Genomic DNA, 16,170 nt, shown 5'->3' on the forward strand with positions numbered 1-16,170 from the left:
TTAATTAAAAAAGGAAGCGATGTTCCCATCTTTATTGGGGTAATATAGATAAAAATCGTAGGGAGACGCAGTCCCAAGAAAAATGTGAGTAGGCGGTATGCCCTGGCCTACGCGTTTTCGAGCAGCTCCTGTGCTCTTAGTCATGGCAAAGAAATGTGAGGACACTTGCTGCCTTGTCTGCTTGATAAGCGTAACTAATGAGTACGCGGAAAAACAGGTGAATAGTTAACCCTAACTGCTAATTGTCTCCTCAGGTGAGATACACCCTGTGTATAGACTACGTATATGGGTATAATCCAGGAGGTACATAAAGAAAACCCTTACCACGAACCTGTACGGTCAGTACACAGGATAGTAAAGAAATACAGAAATAATAACTGTATTTAGGCAAGTTAGTCAAACTAGTAGCTGTAGCATATAGTATCGTGGGTGTGGTAATATATATAGCAGGCAAGGCGACTTAGTCCCCACAATCCTCACAACGTATATCACAGATGTTATAAATTCGATATACAAAATTTAAAAACAACATATATTATTGGTTTAGCTTAGTTCCAAGTGTTACACCCTCGAACAAGTATATAAGATGTTAAAATATATAGTATAAGCATCCAAATAAATCGAAAATATAATTAAAAGACAGACGGGAATATAGTTCCCGGTATAATAAAATATGAGTTGATTTCGACATGTATGACCTAGGTGAAGTTATGTAAACTATGTAAGTGTAATAGTTGCATACTATGAGTACACTTAAGTTCATCTCGAGATCTCGAAAAATTATATCTAGTTTCATGAGTATTTGATTGGAATTGGTTGGACAGACTGGATAAGAGTAAGATCTGAATAGGTGTGTAAGATGCTCATGCGTTTTACCTTGTGTATATACAAAAATTACTCTCAATATTTCCTATGTTAGTTTATTTCAAGGAAGAGACATTATTTCTTATACTTGCACTCTATTGATTGTAAAAGTTTATTTCTAAAGTTTCTTCTGAAGAATATATGTAACATAAATCAATGTTGGAAAAGCCTTCATTGAGTACAATATTTGCTTGACATTGTGTAATTATGTGTAATGCACTTTATCTCTAGGTGTGTAACATCGTTCTTAGCAAAACACTGCTGGAAATATGAAATGCCCCAAAGAGAGAGAAAAGCACGATGCCCATGGCTCATCTATGAATAAGACGGAGTGCATCTGAAAAATGCGTACCGAGAGTATCAATGTATAAGAACCCGTTTGTATAAACGAAAAGATAGAATTTTGTAATAAAGTAAACAAAAATAAAGCATATGTACATGTCAGCTACATTTAATGAAATATAACCATGAATATGAATGTTATTAAATAAATGAGGTTAATTCTGCAATAGGTCTTGTATTCGATAATTCCGGATTACAACTCAAGGGATGAATACCCCCAAGAGAGAATGTTGCTTGGATAGCTAAATGTCATTATTGTCCATGTCCAGTTTGGTAAAACTAACATTAATATAGTCTGTCAGAAAAATAACTCATGTGACTGATGGTGCTGTTCAAAGTATGTGGTGCTGAATATACTCTAAATACATTGTACGATACGAGAGAAACCCCATAATAGATGTTAATAGTGAGTAATATTGAGTATACTGTACGTAGCAATCTACCGTATCATACTTGGTAACTTGTTTCTGGAATATGGTCTTACCAATGAGTGCATTTCCAATTATGGTATATAATCCACAGGAACAACCATATCATAGTAGGTTCCGGTGAATCAGATATGTTCGCAAATTATTGAGCCGATATTTTGTATTACTGATGTCACTGTCCATAGTAGATGGTGCTGAATATACTCTAAAATGTCACAATAAATATTGTATATGGTAAATACCTATAAAGTCTAGACCCTTGATTAAGTCCCCTGAGTTGGAATAGCTAAATGTCACAGTAATGTGCCCGTTTGTCTTGACAAGAATGCCAGAGGGATGTTAGAAGAAAAAGCATCCCGTAGCCAATGTCGCTGTCCACAATATGTGGTGCTGAAAATAATGATAAGCCATGATAGTTACATAGTTACATAGTTACATAGTTAGTACGGCTGAAAAAAGACACATGTCCATCAAGTCCAACCAAGGGAAGGGAAAAGGGAAGGAAAAATTTCTACACATAGGAGCTAATATTTTTTTGTTCTAGGAAATTATCTAACCCTTTTTTAAAGCCATCTACTGTCCCTGCTGTGACCAGCTCCTGCGGTAGGCTATTCCATAAATTCACCGTTCTTACTGTAAAGAAGCCTTGTCGCCTCTGCAGCTTGAACCTTTTTTTCTCCAGACGGAGGGAGTGCCCCCTTGTTTTTTGAGGGGGTTTTACAAGGAACAGGATATCACCATATTTTTTGTATGTGCCATTAATATATTTATATAAGTTAATCATGTCCCCCCTTAGTCGTCTTTTTTCAAGGCTAAATAGGTTTAATTCTTTCAATCTTTCCTCATAACTTAAATTCTCCATGCCCCTTATTAGCTTCGTTGCTCTTCTTTGTATTTTTTCCAACTCCAGGGCATCCTTTCTATGAACTGGAGCCCAGAACTGAACTCCATATTCTAGATGGGGCCTCACTAATGCTTTGTAAAGTGGCAATATTACATCTCTGTCCCGCGAGTCCATGCCTCTTTTAATACACGACAATATCTTGCTGGCCTTTGAAGCAGCTGATTGACACTGCATGCTGTTATTGAGTTTATGATTTACAAGAACACCCAGATCCTTCTCAACAAGTGAATCCGCCAGTGTAGCTCCCCCTAGGACATATGATGCATGCAGGTTGTTGGTACCCAGATGCATAACTTTACATTTATCTACATTAAACTTCATCTGCCAAGTGGACGCCCAAACACTTAGTTTGTTTAAATCTGCCTGTAATTCATGAACATCTTCCATAGTCTGAACTATATTACATAGCTTGGTGTCATCTGCAAAAATAGAAATAGTGCTATTAATCCCATCCTCTATATCATTAATAAATAAGTTGAATAATAGTGGTCCCAGCACTGAACCCTGGGGTACACCACTTATAACCGGTGACCATTCAGAGAAGGAATCATTGACCACAACTCTCTGGATACGGTCCTTGAGCCAATTCTCAATCCAATTACAAACTATATTTTCTAAACCTATAGTCCGTAATTTACCCATTAGGCGTCTATGGGGGACAGTGTCAAATGCCTTTGCAAAGTCCAAAAACACTAAATCCACAGCGGCCCCTCTGTCTAGACTTCTGCTTACCTCTTCATAAAAACAGATTAGGTTAGTTTGACAACTTCTGTCCTTAGTAAAACCATGCTGGCTGTCACTTATAATGCTATTTATTGTCACATAATCCTGTATATAGTCCCTCAATAGCCCCTCAAACATTTTCCCCACGATGGATGTTAAGCTTACTGGTCTATAATTACCCGGGGAAGACCTAGAGCCCTTTTTGAAAATAGGTACCACATTTGCCCTGCGCCAGTCCCTTGGCACTATACCAGTCACTAGAGATTCTCTGAATATTATGAAAAGGGGGACAGAAATAACTGAACTAAGCTCTTTAAGAATTCTAGGGTGTAACCAATCTGGTCCCGGAGCCTTGTGCACATTTATTTTATTTAATTTAGCTTGGACCATCTCTACATTCATCCAATTCAGTATATCAGCCGATATATTAACAGCACTGGCACCGGCTACATCAGCTGCTCTTTCTTCAGTTGTATATACAGAGCTAAAGAACCCATTTAGTAACTCTGCCTTCTCTTGATCCCCTGTGATCAACTCCCCATTACCATTATCTAGGGGTCCTACATGTTCAGACCTTGGCTTTTTTGCATTTATATGCTTGAAGAATTTTTTAGGATTTGTTTTACTATCCTTGGCCACCTGCCTTTCATTTTGTATTTTTGCTAATTTTATTACATTTTTACAGATTTTATTAAGCTCTTTATATTTTACAAAGGCTACAGCTGTACCCTCAGATTTGTATTTTTTAAATGCCCTTTTTTTGTCATGTATTGCCCCTTTCACAGAAGGTGTAAGCCATGTGGGGTTTAATTTGAGTCGTTTATACTTATTACCTGTAGGAATAAATTTTGCACTATAATAACTCAAAGTAGATTTGAAAATCTCCCATTTATCATTTGTTCCATTATTTGACATTAGTTCTTCCCAGTCCATATCCTGAATTGCAGCCCTCATCCTGGGGAAATTGGCTTTCTTAAAATTAAATGTTTTTGCCCTCCCAGCCTGCGTTTGTTTTTTACAGTATAGGTAAAATGTAACTATATTGTGATCACTGTTACCGAGGTTTTCACGAACATTGACATTCCCAACAAGATCTGCATTATTAGAAATGACCAGATCCAACAGAGCTTCACCTCTAGTCGGGTCTTCCACAAACTGGCCCATAAAATTTTCCTGCAACAGGTTGAGGAAATGTCTCCCCTTTGCAGTTGAAGCCGAACCATGACACCAATTAATATCCCGGAAATTAAAATCTCCCATTATCACTACAGTACCCGCCTGTGCAGCCCGCTCCATCTGTTTATATAGCTGAACTTCCATCTCCTCAGTTATATTGGGGGGTCTATAGATTACACCAAAAGTAATTTTTTCAGTGTTTACCTCCCTTTCTAGTTCCACCCACAAGGTTTCAACCTCCTCACAGTCTTCACCCACTATTGTCTCTTTCACACTCGCCTTCATATCACTTCTCACATACAGACATACACCACCACCTTTCCTATTTGTCCTGTCTTTACGAAAAAGTGTAAAACCCTGTAGATTTACAGCCCAGTCATGTGAAGAGTCCAGCCATGTTTCAGCAACACCAACTATATCTATATTTTCTTCCAGTATCAAGGCCTCCAGCTCCCCCATTTTACTTGCTAGACTTCTGGCATTTGTGAACATACACTTTAACTTGCCTGTCAGTTTTTCACTTTTATTATCACAAATGTGATTTGACATTAATCGGTCCTTTTTATTTACACTGATGTTTTGTAACGAAAGGATCTCCTTATCCTGTTGTCTAGTCCTCTCCCCACATTCTGTTTCTCCCCCCACCAATATAGTCTGACCCCTCTCTAACCTGGCTACCCCTTTTTTTTCTACATTGACCTCCCTCCTCAGCCCTAGTTTAAATACTCCGCCACCCCAGCTAGAATTCTCTCCCCCAGCACAGCGGACCCCCTTCCATTTAGGTGCAAATCATCTGCAGAATACAGTTTGTACCCCAATGAAAAGTCAGCCCAGTGCTCTAGGAACCCAAATCCTTCTCCTCTACACCAAGACTTCAGCCATGCATTTAACTCCCTAAGCTCCCGCTGTCTTTCCTGTGATGCGCATGGCACAGGCAGTATTCCTGAGAATACAACCTTGGAGGTCCTTCCCTTCAGCTTGTAGCCTAGTTCTTTAAAATTATTCTTAAGGCTCCTCCACCTACCATTTATTCTGTCGTTGGTACCGACATGGACCACGACAGCTGGATCATCACCAGCCCCTCCCAGCAATTTGTCCACCCGTTCCACCACATGCCGAACCCTGGCACCAGGGAGACAGCAAACCATTCGGTTGAGGTGGTCTTGGCGACAAATAATTCTATCCGTCTTCCTGATTATAGAATCCCCTACGACTATCAATTGTCTTGGCTTACCTGCATTACCATCCCGCCGACTACTAGCTGGGCTGTTCTCCCGGCTGTTAGGGAGATCAGTATCCACTAAGGCTGCCATTTCTGAGACTGACACCCTCGCATCATCACCCAACTTGGCAATTTTGCCTGGAATGTCAGAAACCGGATCGGCCTTCCTTGTCTTTGACCCCTTTCTACTGCCCCTAACTACATTAACCCAGCTACTTACCTGATCCTGCTCACCCATGTCTTCACCCTCCAGTTGTAACCCACTAACTGCATGCTCTGTGAGCAGCAAGCTCCGTTCAAAATTGTCTATCCTCCTCAGTGTTGCATTCTGCTCCTCCAGATCTCTAATACGAGCTTCCAGGTGAACAACATGCTCACATCTGCCACAGAGATATTCACCCTGGAACTCCGGCTCCAGTCGTGCATACATATGGCAAACTGTGCACTGAAGAAAACCTCCAATCTTGCTGTCCATTATCCCAGTTACAAAAAAACAGCGAACAGGTGTTAACCAAAAAGATAAAGAAGTAGAAGAGCACTTACTTGGGCTTTAACTCCTCTTTTGAACTCCGGTTTTTGGAACTCCACTTAATATACAAACCACTTGCTATTCAAGGCACAGAGCAGGCTCTACAGAGTAGTGAGGCCTGATTTATACCACCTGGTAGCAGCTAAGCCCTCCCCCTTACTCAGCTACTCAGGAAACTGCAAAGGAAAAAAAAGGTTACAAATTATGTCACTTTTGCAAACTTTGTAGCAAGCAAGCAAGCAATCAATACATATATCACATACAATGGCCCCCCACTTTGTCACACACAACACAGTAAATCAATCCGGTTTTTGGAACTCCACTTAATATACAAACCACTTGCTATTCAAGGCACAGAGCAGGCTCTACAGAGTAGTGAGGCCTGATTTATACCACCTGGTAGCAGCTAAGCCCTCCCCCTTACTCAGCTACTCAGGAAACTGCAAAGGAAAAAAAAGGTTACAAATTATGTCACTTTTGCAAACTTTGTAGCAAGCAAGCAAGCAATCAATACATATATCACATACAATGGCCCCCCACTTTGTCACACACAACACAGTAAATCAATCCGGTTTTTGGAACTCCACTTAATATACAAACCACTTGCTATTCAAGGCACAGAGCAGGCTCTACAGAGTAGTGAGGCCTGATTTATACCACCTGGTATCAGGTATATTCGCAAATTATTGATCCGATGGTTTATATTACTGATGTCACTATCCATAGTAAATGGTGCTGAATACACTCTGAACTGTCACAATGAATATTGTATGTGGTGAATACCTATGAAGTCTAGCCCCTTGATTGAGTCCCCTAAATTGGAATGGCTGAATATCAAAATAATGTGCCCACTTGTCTTGACAAGAATGCCAGAGGGATGTTTGAAGAAAAAGCACATCACGTAGCTAATGTCGCTGTCCACGATTTGTGGTGCTGAAAATAATGTTGAGCCATGATGGATCATATCCCTGTAGGGAAAAACATATAGCTATCGATGTTGATCCCTCAGTATCCTAAAGGGACGAAATTAGCTACTTGTATGTGATTTATAGTTTTAGTAATGAAACATGAGTTCCTTCCTAACATTCAGACCTAGTGGGAATCGTGTTTCCAGATTGTAAATCCAAAAGGCCTCCCTCGTTAACAGGCGTTGTCTAATATTACCCCCTCTTATAGTACCTCTAACTTTTTCCACTGCATAGCAGCAAAATGAGTTGGTGCATCGGTTGTGTTGTGAGATAAAGTGTCTAGAAATACTTGAGATGTTCAAAAAATTGGGGTTCCTGATATAGCTTAGATGTTCTAAAACCCGGAGTTTGAATTTCCTTATAGTACACCCCACGTATTTTAACTTGCAAATAGTGCATTCTATAACATAAACTACATTGTTGCTATTGCAGTTAATGTACGATTTGATTGGGAAATTGATGCTACTTGTGGAATTTGAAAACTCCTTAGTAATCTTGGAAAAGTTGCAAACCTTACACGGATGTGTTCCACATTTAAAATACCCTTTGTGGGTTAACCATGTGGGTTTGGGGAGACTGGTTGTCAATAACGAGGGGGCTAACATGTTCCCAAGAGTTGGAGGTCTCCGTGATACCACACGACATCCATTACTCAGTACCTCTTCTAATTTGGTATCTTCATACAGCAGAGGAATATATTTAAGTACCATGTTTTTAATGAGATTGAATTGGTTGCTGTATTGCAGTACCAAAGTTGGTATATTAGTGTCTGTTGTACTAGAGCTTGTGGTGTCTGTCTTACGTTCAATTGACAGGAGACTATCCCTATCTTTGTCTTTAACGATAGTTTTGGCCCTTTCTAGTGTCCAATTCCTATACCCACGGGCTGTGAGCCTGCGACATATCCTGGATTCCTCTTTGATGTATCCTGACTGTGTACTGCAGTTCCTCTTGGCCCTCGTCAGCTCGCCCACGGGTATTGCCGAAATAGTGTGCTTGGGATGACAACTAGTGGCGTGTAACAGCGTGTTCCCCGATATGGATTTATGGTAAATCTCTGTGCACACCTTAGAACCGATTTTAGAAACGAACTTGATATCTAGAAAATTGATGGTTGTGTCATTGGTAATATATGTGAACCTGAGGTTAAGATCATTATCATTAATGAAGGCCATGAACTCCGGTATGGCAGATACATCGCCCTCCCAAATGAATAGGAGGTCGTCGATGTATCTGCCATACCAGTGGACATGACCCGCATATGGATTGGATAGGGAAAATAGAGTGGATTCCTCCCACCAAGACATGACCAAGTTGGCCAGGGATGGAGAGAACTTTTCCCCCATGGAAACCCCCCTCCTCTGGAGATAAAAGGTGCCTGCAAAATTAAAGTAATTGTGTGACATCAGAAAATTGGTCACCTTGACTATAAAGTTTTGCAAAACCGGGTCGTATCCACTATATTTGTGAAGATGGTGGGTGAGGGCTTTGATAGCAGTTGAGTGTGGAATGCTTGTATAGAGAGAGACCACATCACAACTCAACCATGTATGGTCTGGGTTCCAGATTTTGTTCTGAAAGATAGAAAGAACGTCCTTCGTATCCCTCAAATGACCTGGCACCCTTAAAACCAATGGTTGTAAGTGGCAATCAAGCCACTCTGAAATTCTCTCCGTTAAAGACCCTATACCGGATACTATGGGCCGCATCGGGGGCGGAATAATGCCCTTGTGTGTTTTGGGCAATGCGTGCATTATAGGTATCACTGGGAATTCCACATATAGATAGTCATACTGTTTCTTACTTAATAAGCCCTGATCCAAGCCCTCATCCAGTACATCCCTCAATGCATTGGAGAAATCATTAGTAGGATTAGAACACAACTTCACATACGTTTCTAAAATCGGTTCTAAGGTGTGCACAGAGATTTACCATAAACCCATATCGGGGAACACGCTGTTACACGCCACTAGTTGTCATCCCAAGCACACTATTTCGGCAATACCCGTGGGCGAGCTGACGAGGGTCAAGAGGAACTGCAGTACACAGTCAGGATACATCAAAGAGGAATCCAGGATATGTCGCAGGCTCACAGCCCGTGGGTATAGGAATTGGACACTAGAAAGGGCCAAAACTATCGTTAAAGACAAAGATAGGGATAGTCTCCTGTCAATTGAACGTAAGACAGACACCACAAGCTCTAGTACAACAGACACTAATATACCAACTTTGGTACTGCAATACAGCAACCAATTCAATCTCATTAAAAACATGGTACTTAAATATATTCCTCTGCTGTATGAAGATACCAAATTAGAAGAGGTACTGAGTAATGGATGTCGTGTGGTATCACGGAGACCTCCAACTCTTGGGAACATGTTAGCCCCCTCGTTATTGACAACCAGTCTCCCCAAACCCACATGGTTAACCCACAAAGGGTATTTTAAATGTGGAACACATCCGTGTAAGGTTTGCAACTTTTCCAAGATTACTAAGGAGTTTTCAAATTCCTCAAGTAGCATCAATTTCCCAATCAAATCGTACATTAACTGCAATAGCAACAATGTAGTTTATGTTATAGAATGCACTATTTGCAAGTTAAAATACGTGGGGTGTACTATAAGGAAATTCAAACTCCGGGTTTTAGAACATCTAAGCTATATCAGGAACCCCAATTTTTTGAACATCTCAAGTATTTCTAGACACTTTATCTCACAACACAACCGATGCACCAACTCATTTTGCTGCTATGCAGTGGAAAAAGTTAGAGGTACTATAAGAGGGGGTAATATTAGACAACGCCTGTTAACGAGGGAGGCCTTTTGGATTTACAATCTGGAAACACGATTCCCACTAGGTCTGAATGTTAGGAAGGAACTCATGTTTCATTACTAAAACTATAAATCACATACAAGTAGCTAATTTCGTCCCCTTAGGATACTGAGGGATCAACATCGATAGCTATATGTTTTTCCCTACAGGGATATGATCCATCATGGCTCAACATTATTTTCAGCACCACAAATCGTGGACAGCGACATTAGCTACGTGATGTGCTTTTTCTTCAAACATCCCTCTGGCATTCTTGTCAAGACAAGTGGGCACATTATTTTGATATTCAGCCATTCCAATTTAGGGGACTCAATCAAGGGGCTAGACTTCATAGGTATTCACCACATACAATATTCATTGTGACAGTTCAGAGTGTATTCAGCACCATTTACTATGGATAGTGAAATCAGTAATATAAACCATCGGATCAATAATTTGCGAATATACCTGATTCATCATGGCTTATCATTATTTTCAGCACCACATATTGTGGACAGCGACATTGGCTACGGGATGCTTTTTCTTCTAACATCCCTCTGGCATTCTTGTCAAGACAAACGGGCACATTACTGTGACATTTAGCTATTCCAACTCAGGGGACTTAATCAAGGGTCTAGACTTTATAGGTATTTACCATATACAATATTTATTGTGACATTTTAGAGTATATTCAGCACCATCTACTATGGACAGTGACATCAGTAATACAAAATATCGGCTCAATAATTTGCAAACATATCTGATTCACCGGAACCTACTATGATATGGTTGTTCCTGGGGATTATATACCATAATTGGAAATGCACTCATTGGTAAGACCATATTCCAGAAACAAGTTACCAAGTATGATACGGTAGATTGCTACGTACAGTATACTCAATATTCCTCACTATTAACATCTATTATGGGGTTTCTCTCGTATCGTACAATGTATTTAGAGTATATTCAGCACCACATACTTTGAACAGCACCATCAGTCACATGAGTTATTTTTCTGACAGACTATATTAATGTTAGTTTTACCAAACTGGACATGGACAATAATGACATTTAGCTATCCAAGCAACATTCTCTCTGGGGGGTATTCATCCCGTGAGTTGTAATCCGGAATTATCGAATACAAGACCTATTGCAGAATTAACCTCATTTATTTAATAACATTCATATTCATGGTTATATTTCATTAAATGTAGCTGACATGTACATATGCTTTATTTTTGTTTACTTTATTACAAAATTCTATCTTTTTGTTTATACAAACGGGTTCTTATACATTGATACTCTCGGTACGCATTTTTCAGATGCACTCCGTCTTATTCATAGATGAGCCATGGGCATCGTGCTTTTCTCTCTCTTTGGGGCATTTCATATTTCCAGCAGTGTTTTGCTAAGAACGATGTTACACACCTAGAGATAAAGTGCATTACACATAATTACACAATGTCAAGCAAATATTGTACTCAATGAAGGCTTTTCCAACATTGATTTATGTTACATATATTCTTCAGAAGAAACTTTAGAAATAAACTTTTACAATCAATAGAGTGCAAGTATAAGAAATAATGTCTCTTCCTTGAAATAAACTAACATAGGAAATATTGAGAGTAATTTTTGTATATACACAAGGTAAAACGCATGAGCATCTTACACACCTATTCAGATCTTACTCTTATCCAGTCTGTCCAACCAATTTCAATCAAATACTCATGAAACTAGATATAATTTTTCGAGATCTTGAGTGTACTCAAAGTATGCAACTATTACACTTACATAGTTTACATAACTTCACCTAGGTCATACATGTCGAAATCAACTCATATTTTATTATACCGGGAACTATATTCCCGTCTGTCTTTTAATTATATTTTCGATTTATTTGGATGCTTATACTATATATTTTAACATCTTATATACTTGTTCGAGGGTGTAACACTTGGAACTAAGCTAAACCAATAATATATGTTGTTTTTAAATTTTGTATATCGAATTTATAACATCTGTGATATACGTTGTGAGGATTGTGGGGACTAAGTCGCCTTGCCTGCTATATATATTACCAAACCCACGATACTATATGCTACAGCTACTAGTTTGACTAACTTGCCTAAATACAGTTATTATTTCTGTATTTCTTTACTATCCTGTGTACTGACCGTACAGGTTCGTGGTAAGGGTTTTCTTTATGTACGGTACACACCTCCTGGATTATACCCATATACGTAGTCTATACACAGGGTGTATCTCACCTGAGGAGACAATTAGCAGTTAGGGTTAACTATTCACCTGTTTTTCCGCGTACTCATTAGTTACGCTTATCAAGCAGACAAGGCAGCAAGTGTCCTCACATTTCTTTGCCATGACTAAGAGCACAGGAGCTGCTCGAAAACGCGTAGGCCAGGGCATACCGCCTACTCACATTTTTCTTGGGACTGCGTCTCCCTACGATTTTTATCTATATTACCCCAATAAAGATGGGAACATCGCTTCCTTTTTTAATTAACAACTGAACTCAGCGCTGGATCATTTCTTCTGTTTCTTCTATCATTTGCCGCCAGCCGTAGCGGGGATCCGAGCGGAGAGTCAGGAGACGCACCAAACTGGTGAGCTGGAGGTTTCCTCCCTTTACTATTTCTTCGGAACAGCTTCTTGTTTTACTTGCAGCCTTCAGTTTTTTACGAATGGACTTTGCATAATGCCATACATCAAATTGATGTTCAATATCAGGGAAGTCTTCACGCATTTTTTTCCATATACCGACATGACAGTCTGTTGCAAGAACGTGCACATTTAGGCCATCAAGAAGAACACGGTCAAGACAGGTTTGAAAGGCCAATTTTTACATAGCCACAGAAGATGTGGTTTGTGTAACCTGAACGATTTCAAAATCAACAATCTTGTCGCTCTTAGAATCTATCAATGTGTACACACAATATTTAGCATTATGCCCAGGGCTATCACATTGTCCGTCACCAAGGAGACACACCGCTTTTTGTTTAATTTCTTTATGAACTTCCTTTTTTTCTTGTTTCCAGTGAATGTCAACCACAGGAAATAAAAATTTTCTTTGGTGCCGAAAGTAAGTGGAATGGGAAATAAATTGAATACCAATAGATGAACCAATGTGTGACATCTTGGCATAGTTGGCACCATTAAATAAAATTGAAGCTGCAACGAGAACATTTACAACCAGTATACGATTAAACGTGGGTTGACTTTCCCACAAAAAATCATGTCCATTGTAACATTTCCCATGTACTGAAAGATAGGTACCTTTCAGTATTTTTTCTGGGTTTTCTATTTTTTTTTACCACAGAAACAGGCGCACTGACTAAAAAGTACATCCAAAGCAGATTCAAATACCAAAAATTTTCGCTCTTTTACTAGGTCTTCATCCTGTGGTTCTGAAAACAAGTTGTTTGTCAAGTTCTCAAATTACAGACTTGCATCTTGGGGTTCGTAGTCAAGATCTTTTGCATCATTTATGCCAGTGGAAGACGTAAAGCTTTCCTCTGGATCCTCCAATATACCTCGGCATGATGTTTGTCTTCTTGTGTGGGGGGTAGAAAACTTAGATGGGTGGAAATGATCCAACTTCATTGTCGATTGGTGTAAAGGGAAGTGTTTTATATATTTATATCTATGTACATATGAGTGTAGATATATATATATATATATATATATATATATATATATATATATATATATATATATATATATATATATATATATATATATTTATATATATACACCAGCAGAAAGAGACAGCAGCACTCTGGTTCCAAATGGAAGTTATCCGGTAATAAGGTCCCAAGGTGGGATGGAAACGTTGCATTGTACCTGCCATGCTGGCATAATAAACCACTTGTTTTCACTTTTGAACATCGGAGTGCTGCTGGATTTACTTTTGGGATATATATATATATATATATATATATATATATATATATATATATATATATATATATACATATATATATATATATTGTGAGACAGTGACAGGTAAAGTCATTAAGGGAAGGTACATTTCCCCTAGAATCCTGTCATATGTATGCTAGGCTCCAGGGAATGAGTATTTTTTTCAATAGAAAGCTCTAGCTTTCCAATCTCGGCTTAAGGAAAAGCCGGAAAAAGGGCCTGGAGTTGGATTGGGGAAGAGCAGGGCGGGTTCCCCAATCCCTAGTCCATCTCTGTTTGTAGGACAAGGCTGCTGCTCAATTAGCTGCACCTGCAGCCTGTATATAAAAAGGTGCAGACACAGTGTGTGTCAGTCTCACCCCTGACTCAGACCGGAGACTACTAAGTCTGGAGTAGCCTGTATTCTATGTGAGTAAAGACCTGTGTTACTTTGTGTCCAGTGCCTGGTAGGAAGGCACTTGGTATAGTTAGATAATATCTTGTTTAGTTAGTGCTCAGACGAGCAGGATTTATTTTGTATTTTGCCTTGTTGTACAAGAGGCTGTTTCTTTGACAAGAATAAAACACAGGCAAAGCCCTGTTATGAACTTTAATGCACGGTGTCCCTGTCTCTGGCTACAAAGAAACCGCTGTACCAACCTCTCCTGATGCTAAACCCTCACATATGGTGGAGAATGCGGGCACAGTCTTAAAGAGACATACACCTATTTAAAAGGACTTTTACTGCTCCAAGCGGAAAATCGTTGCTTGGGGCAACAACACAATTTTTTTTCTCCCCGAGAGTGCTTGGAAGTGTGTGTCTTGGGTGAAGGCGGCAACAGGGCTATAAAAAGAGACTGTTAAAATGAATGAAATACTTAAACAGCTGATTCAGGCTAATATCAACCAGGGGAAGATAAGCACAGCTTTGCAAGAAGCCAGCGCGACTCAGCAAATGTTGCATGAAGAAGCCATGCGTGCACAGGCTGAAACCAATATTCTGCTGGGTGAAGCCCACAGACTGGCCTTAAAGGGAATGTGTTGCCAGAAAAACATGTTTGTTTTTTTTTAATTAAACATTTAGTGTGTGGGTGATTAAACATTGTTCAAATTTTTTTTATTTTTTTCACGAGTCAGGAAATATTATAAATTAATTCTAATTTATAATATTTCCCATTGCTGGTCACTAGATGGAGCTATTCCCAAAATTGCAGCATTGCAAAATTGGGTAAAAAGCCCTCGCTCTAGTGAGCTCTCAGCATCCCCCCCTCCTTTATCCTGGCTAGTGCCGGGATAAACGAGGGGTTTGAACGGTCTAACCTCCTACACTGTGTGTCGACATTTTTTGAGCTAACACACAGTGTAGTAGGTTTACATACAGTAGTAAACACACACAAACACGAACATACATTGAAATCTCTTACCTGCTCCTGCCGCCGCGGCTCCCTCCGGCCCGTCCGCTCCGTCTGCTGCCGCTGGTCCAAGTGCACAAGTCCGGAAGCCGCGACCGGAAGTAGTAATATTACTGTCCGGCCGCGACTTCCGGTCCACAGGAAAATGGCGCCGGACGGCGCCAATTTCAAGTTGGACTGTGTGGGAGTGGCGCATGCGCAGTTCCCACACAGACGGCGTACGCAGAAGTGGATGGGACGGGACCCGTTCGCAGTCCCTATGGGACTGTGGCTGCCGTATTCCATGTCTGTATGTGTCGTTAATCGACACATACAGAAATGGAACAAAAAATGGCAGCCCCCATAGGGAAGAAAAAGTGTAAAAATAAGAAAAAGTAACACACAAACACACAAATAAATATAAACGTTTTTAATAAAGCACTAACATCTTTAACATATAAAAAAATAATTTGTGATGACACTGTTCCTTTAAAAGAACAGCAGCAAATTAATCGCCATTTGCAAGACCAAATTCAGGCCTCAGTGGAGAGGTCAGCGGGGCCTCATGGTTTGCGCCAAACCACTCGTGCAGCGGTACAGACATCTCTGCAGAAGATGACACCCACCGACGATGTTGAGGCCTATCTCATGGTGGTTGAGCGAGTGGCAGAACGAGAGAAGTTATCTTCAGATCAGTGGGCAGCAGTGGTGGCACCTTTCCTAACCGGAAAGCCGCAAAAGGCGTACTTTGATCTCAATGAGCAGGATGCCAAGGATTACTCCAAGCTGAAGGGTGAGATCCTTGCCCGTCTGGGTGTTAACATGAATGTGCGTGCTCGACGGGTGCACAACTGGACTTTTGTGGAACACCTACCTGCACGATCACAAATGTATGAT

At 40.0% G+C, this 16,170-nt stretch overlaps 1 protein-coding gene across 1 annotated transcript in view; it reads right to left on the reverse strand.

The window, feature by feature from the left end:
* Window positions 1–11,192: 11,192 nt before the first annotated feature.
* LOC142673593 (gastrula zinc finger protein XlCGF66.1-like) overlaps window positions 11,193–16,170 on the reverse strand; it is an 88,029-nt gene continuing 83,051 nt past the window's right edge. The window contains exon 5 of the mRNA XM_075847190.1: window positions 11,193–11,395. Within this exon, the coding sequence (XP_075703305.1) occupies window positions 11,388–11,395 (8 nt within the window). The 3' untranslated portion in view covers window positions 11,193–11,387. The remainder of the gene's footprint in view (window positions 11,396–16,170) is intronic.

This window comes from Rhinoderma darwinii, chromosome 1 (genome assembly GCF_050947455.1).
Source record: "Rhinoderma darwinii isolate aRhiDar2 chromosome 1, aRhiDar2.hap1, whole genome shotgun sequence".
Taxonomy (NCBI): domain Eukaryota; kingdom Metazoa; phylum Chordata; class Amphibia; order Anura; family Rhinodermatidae; genus Rhinoderma; species Rhinoderma darwinii.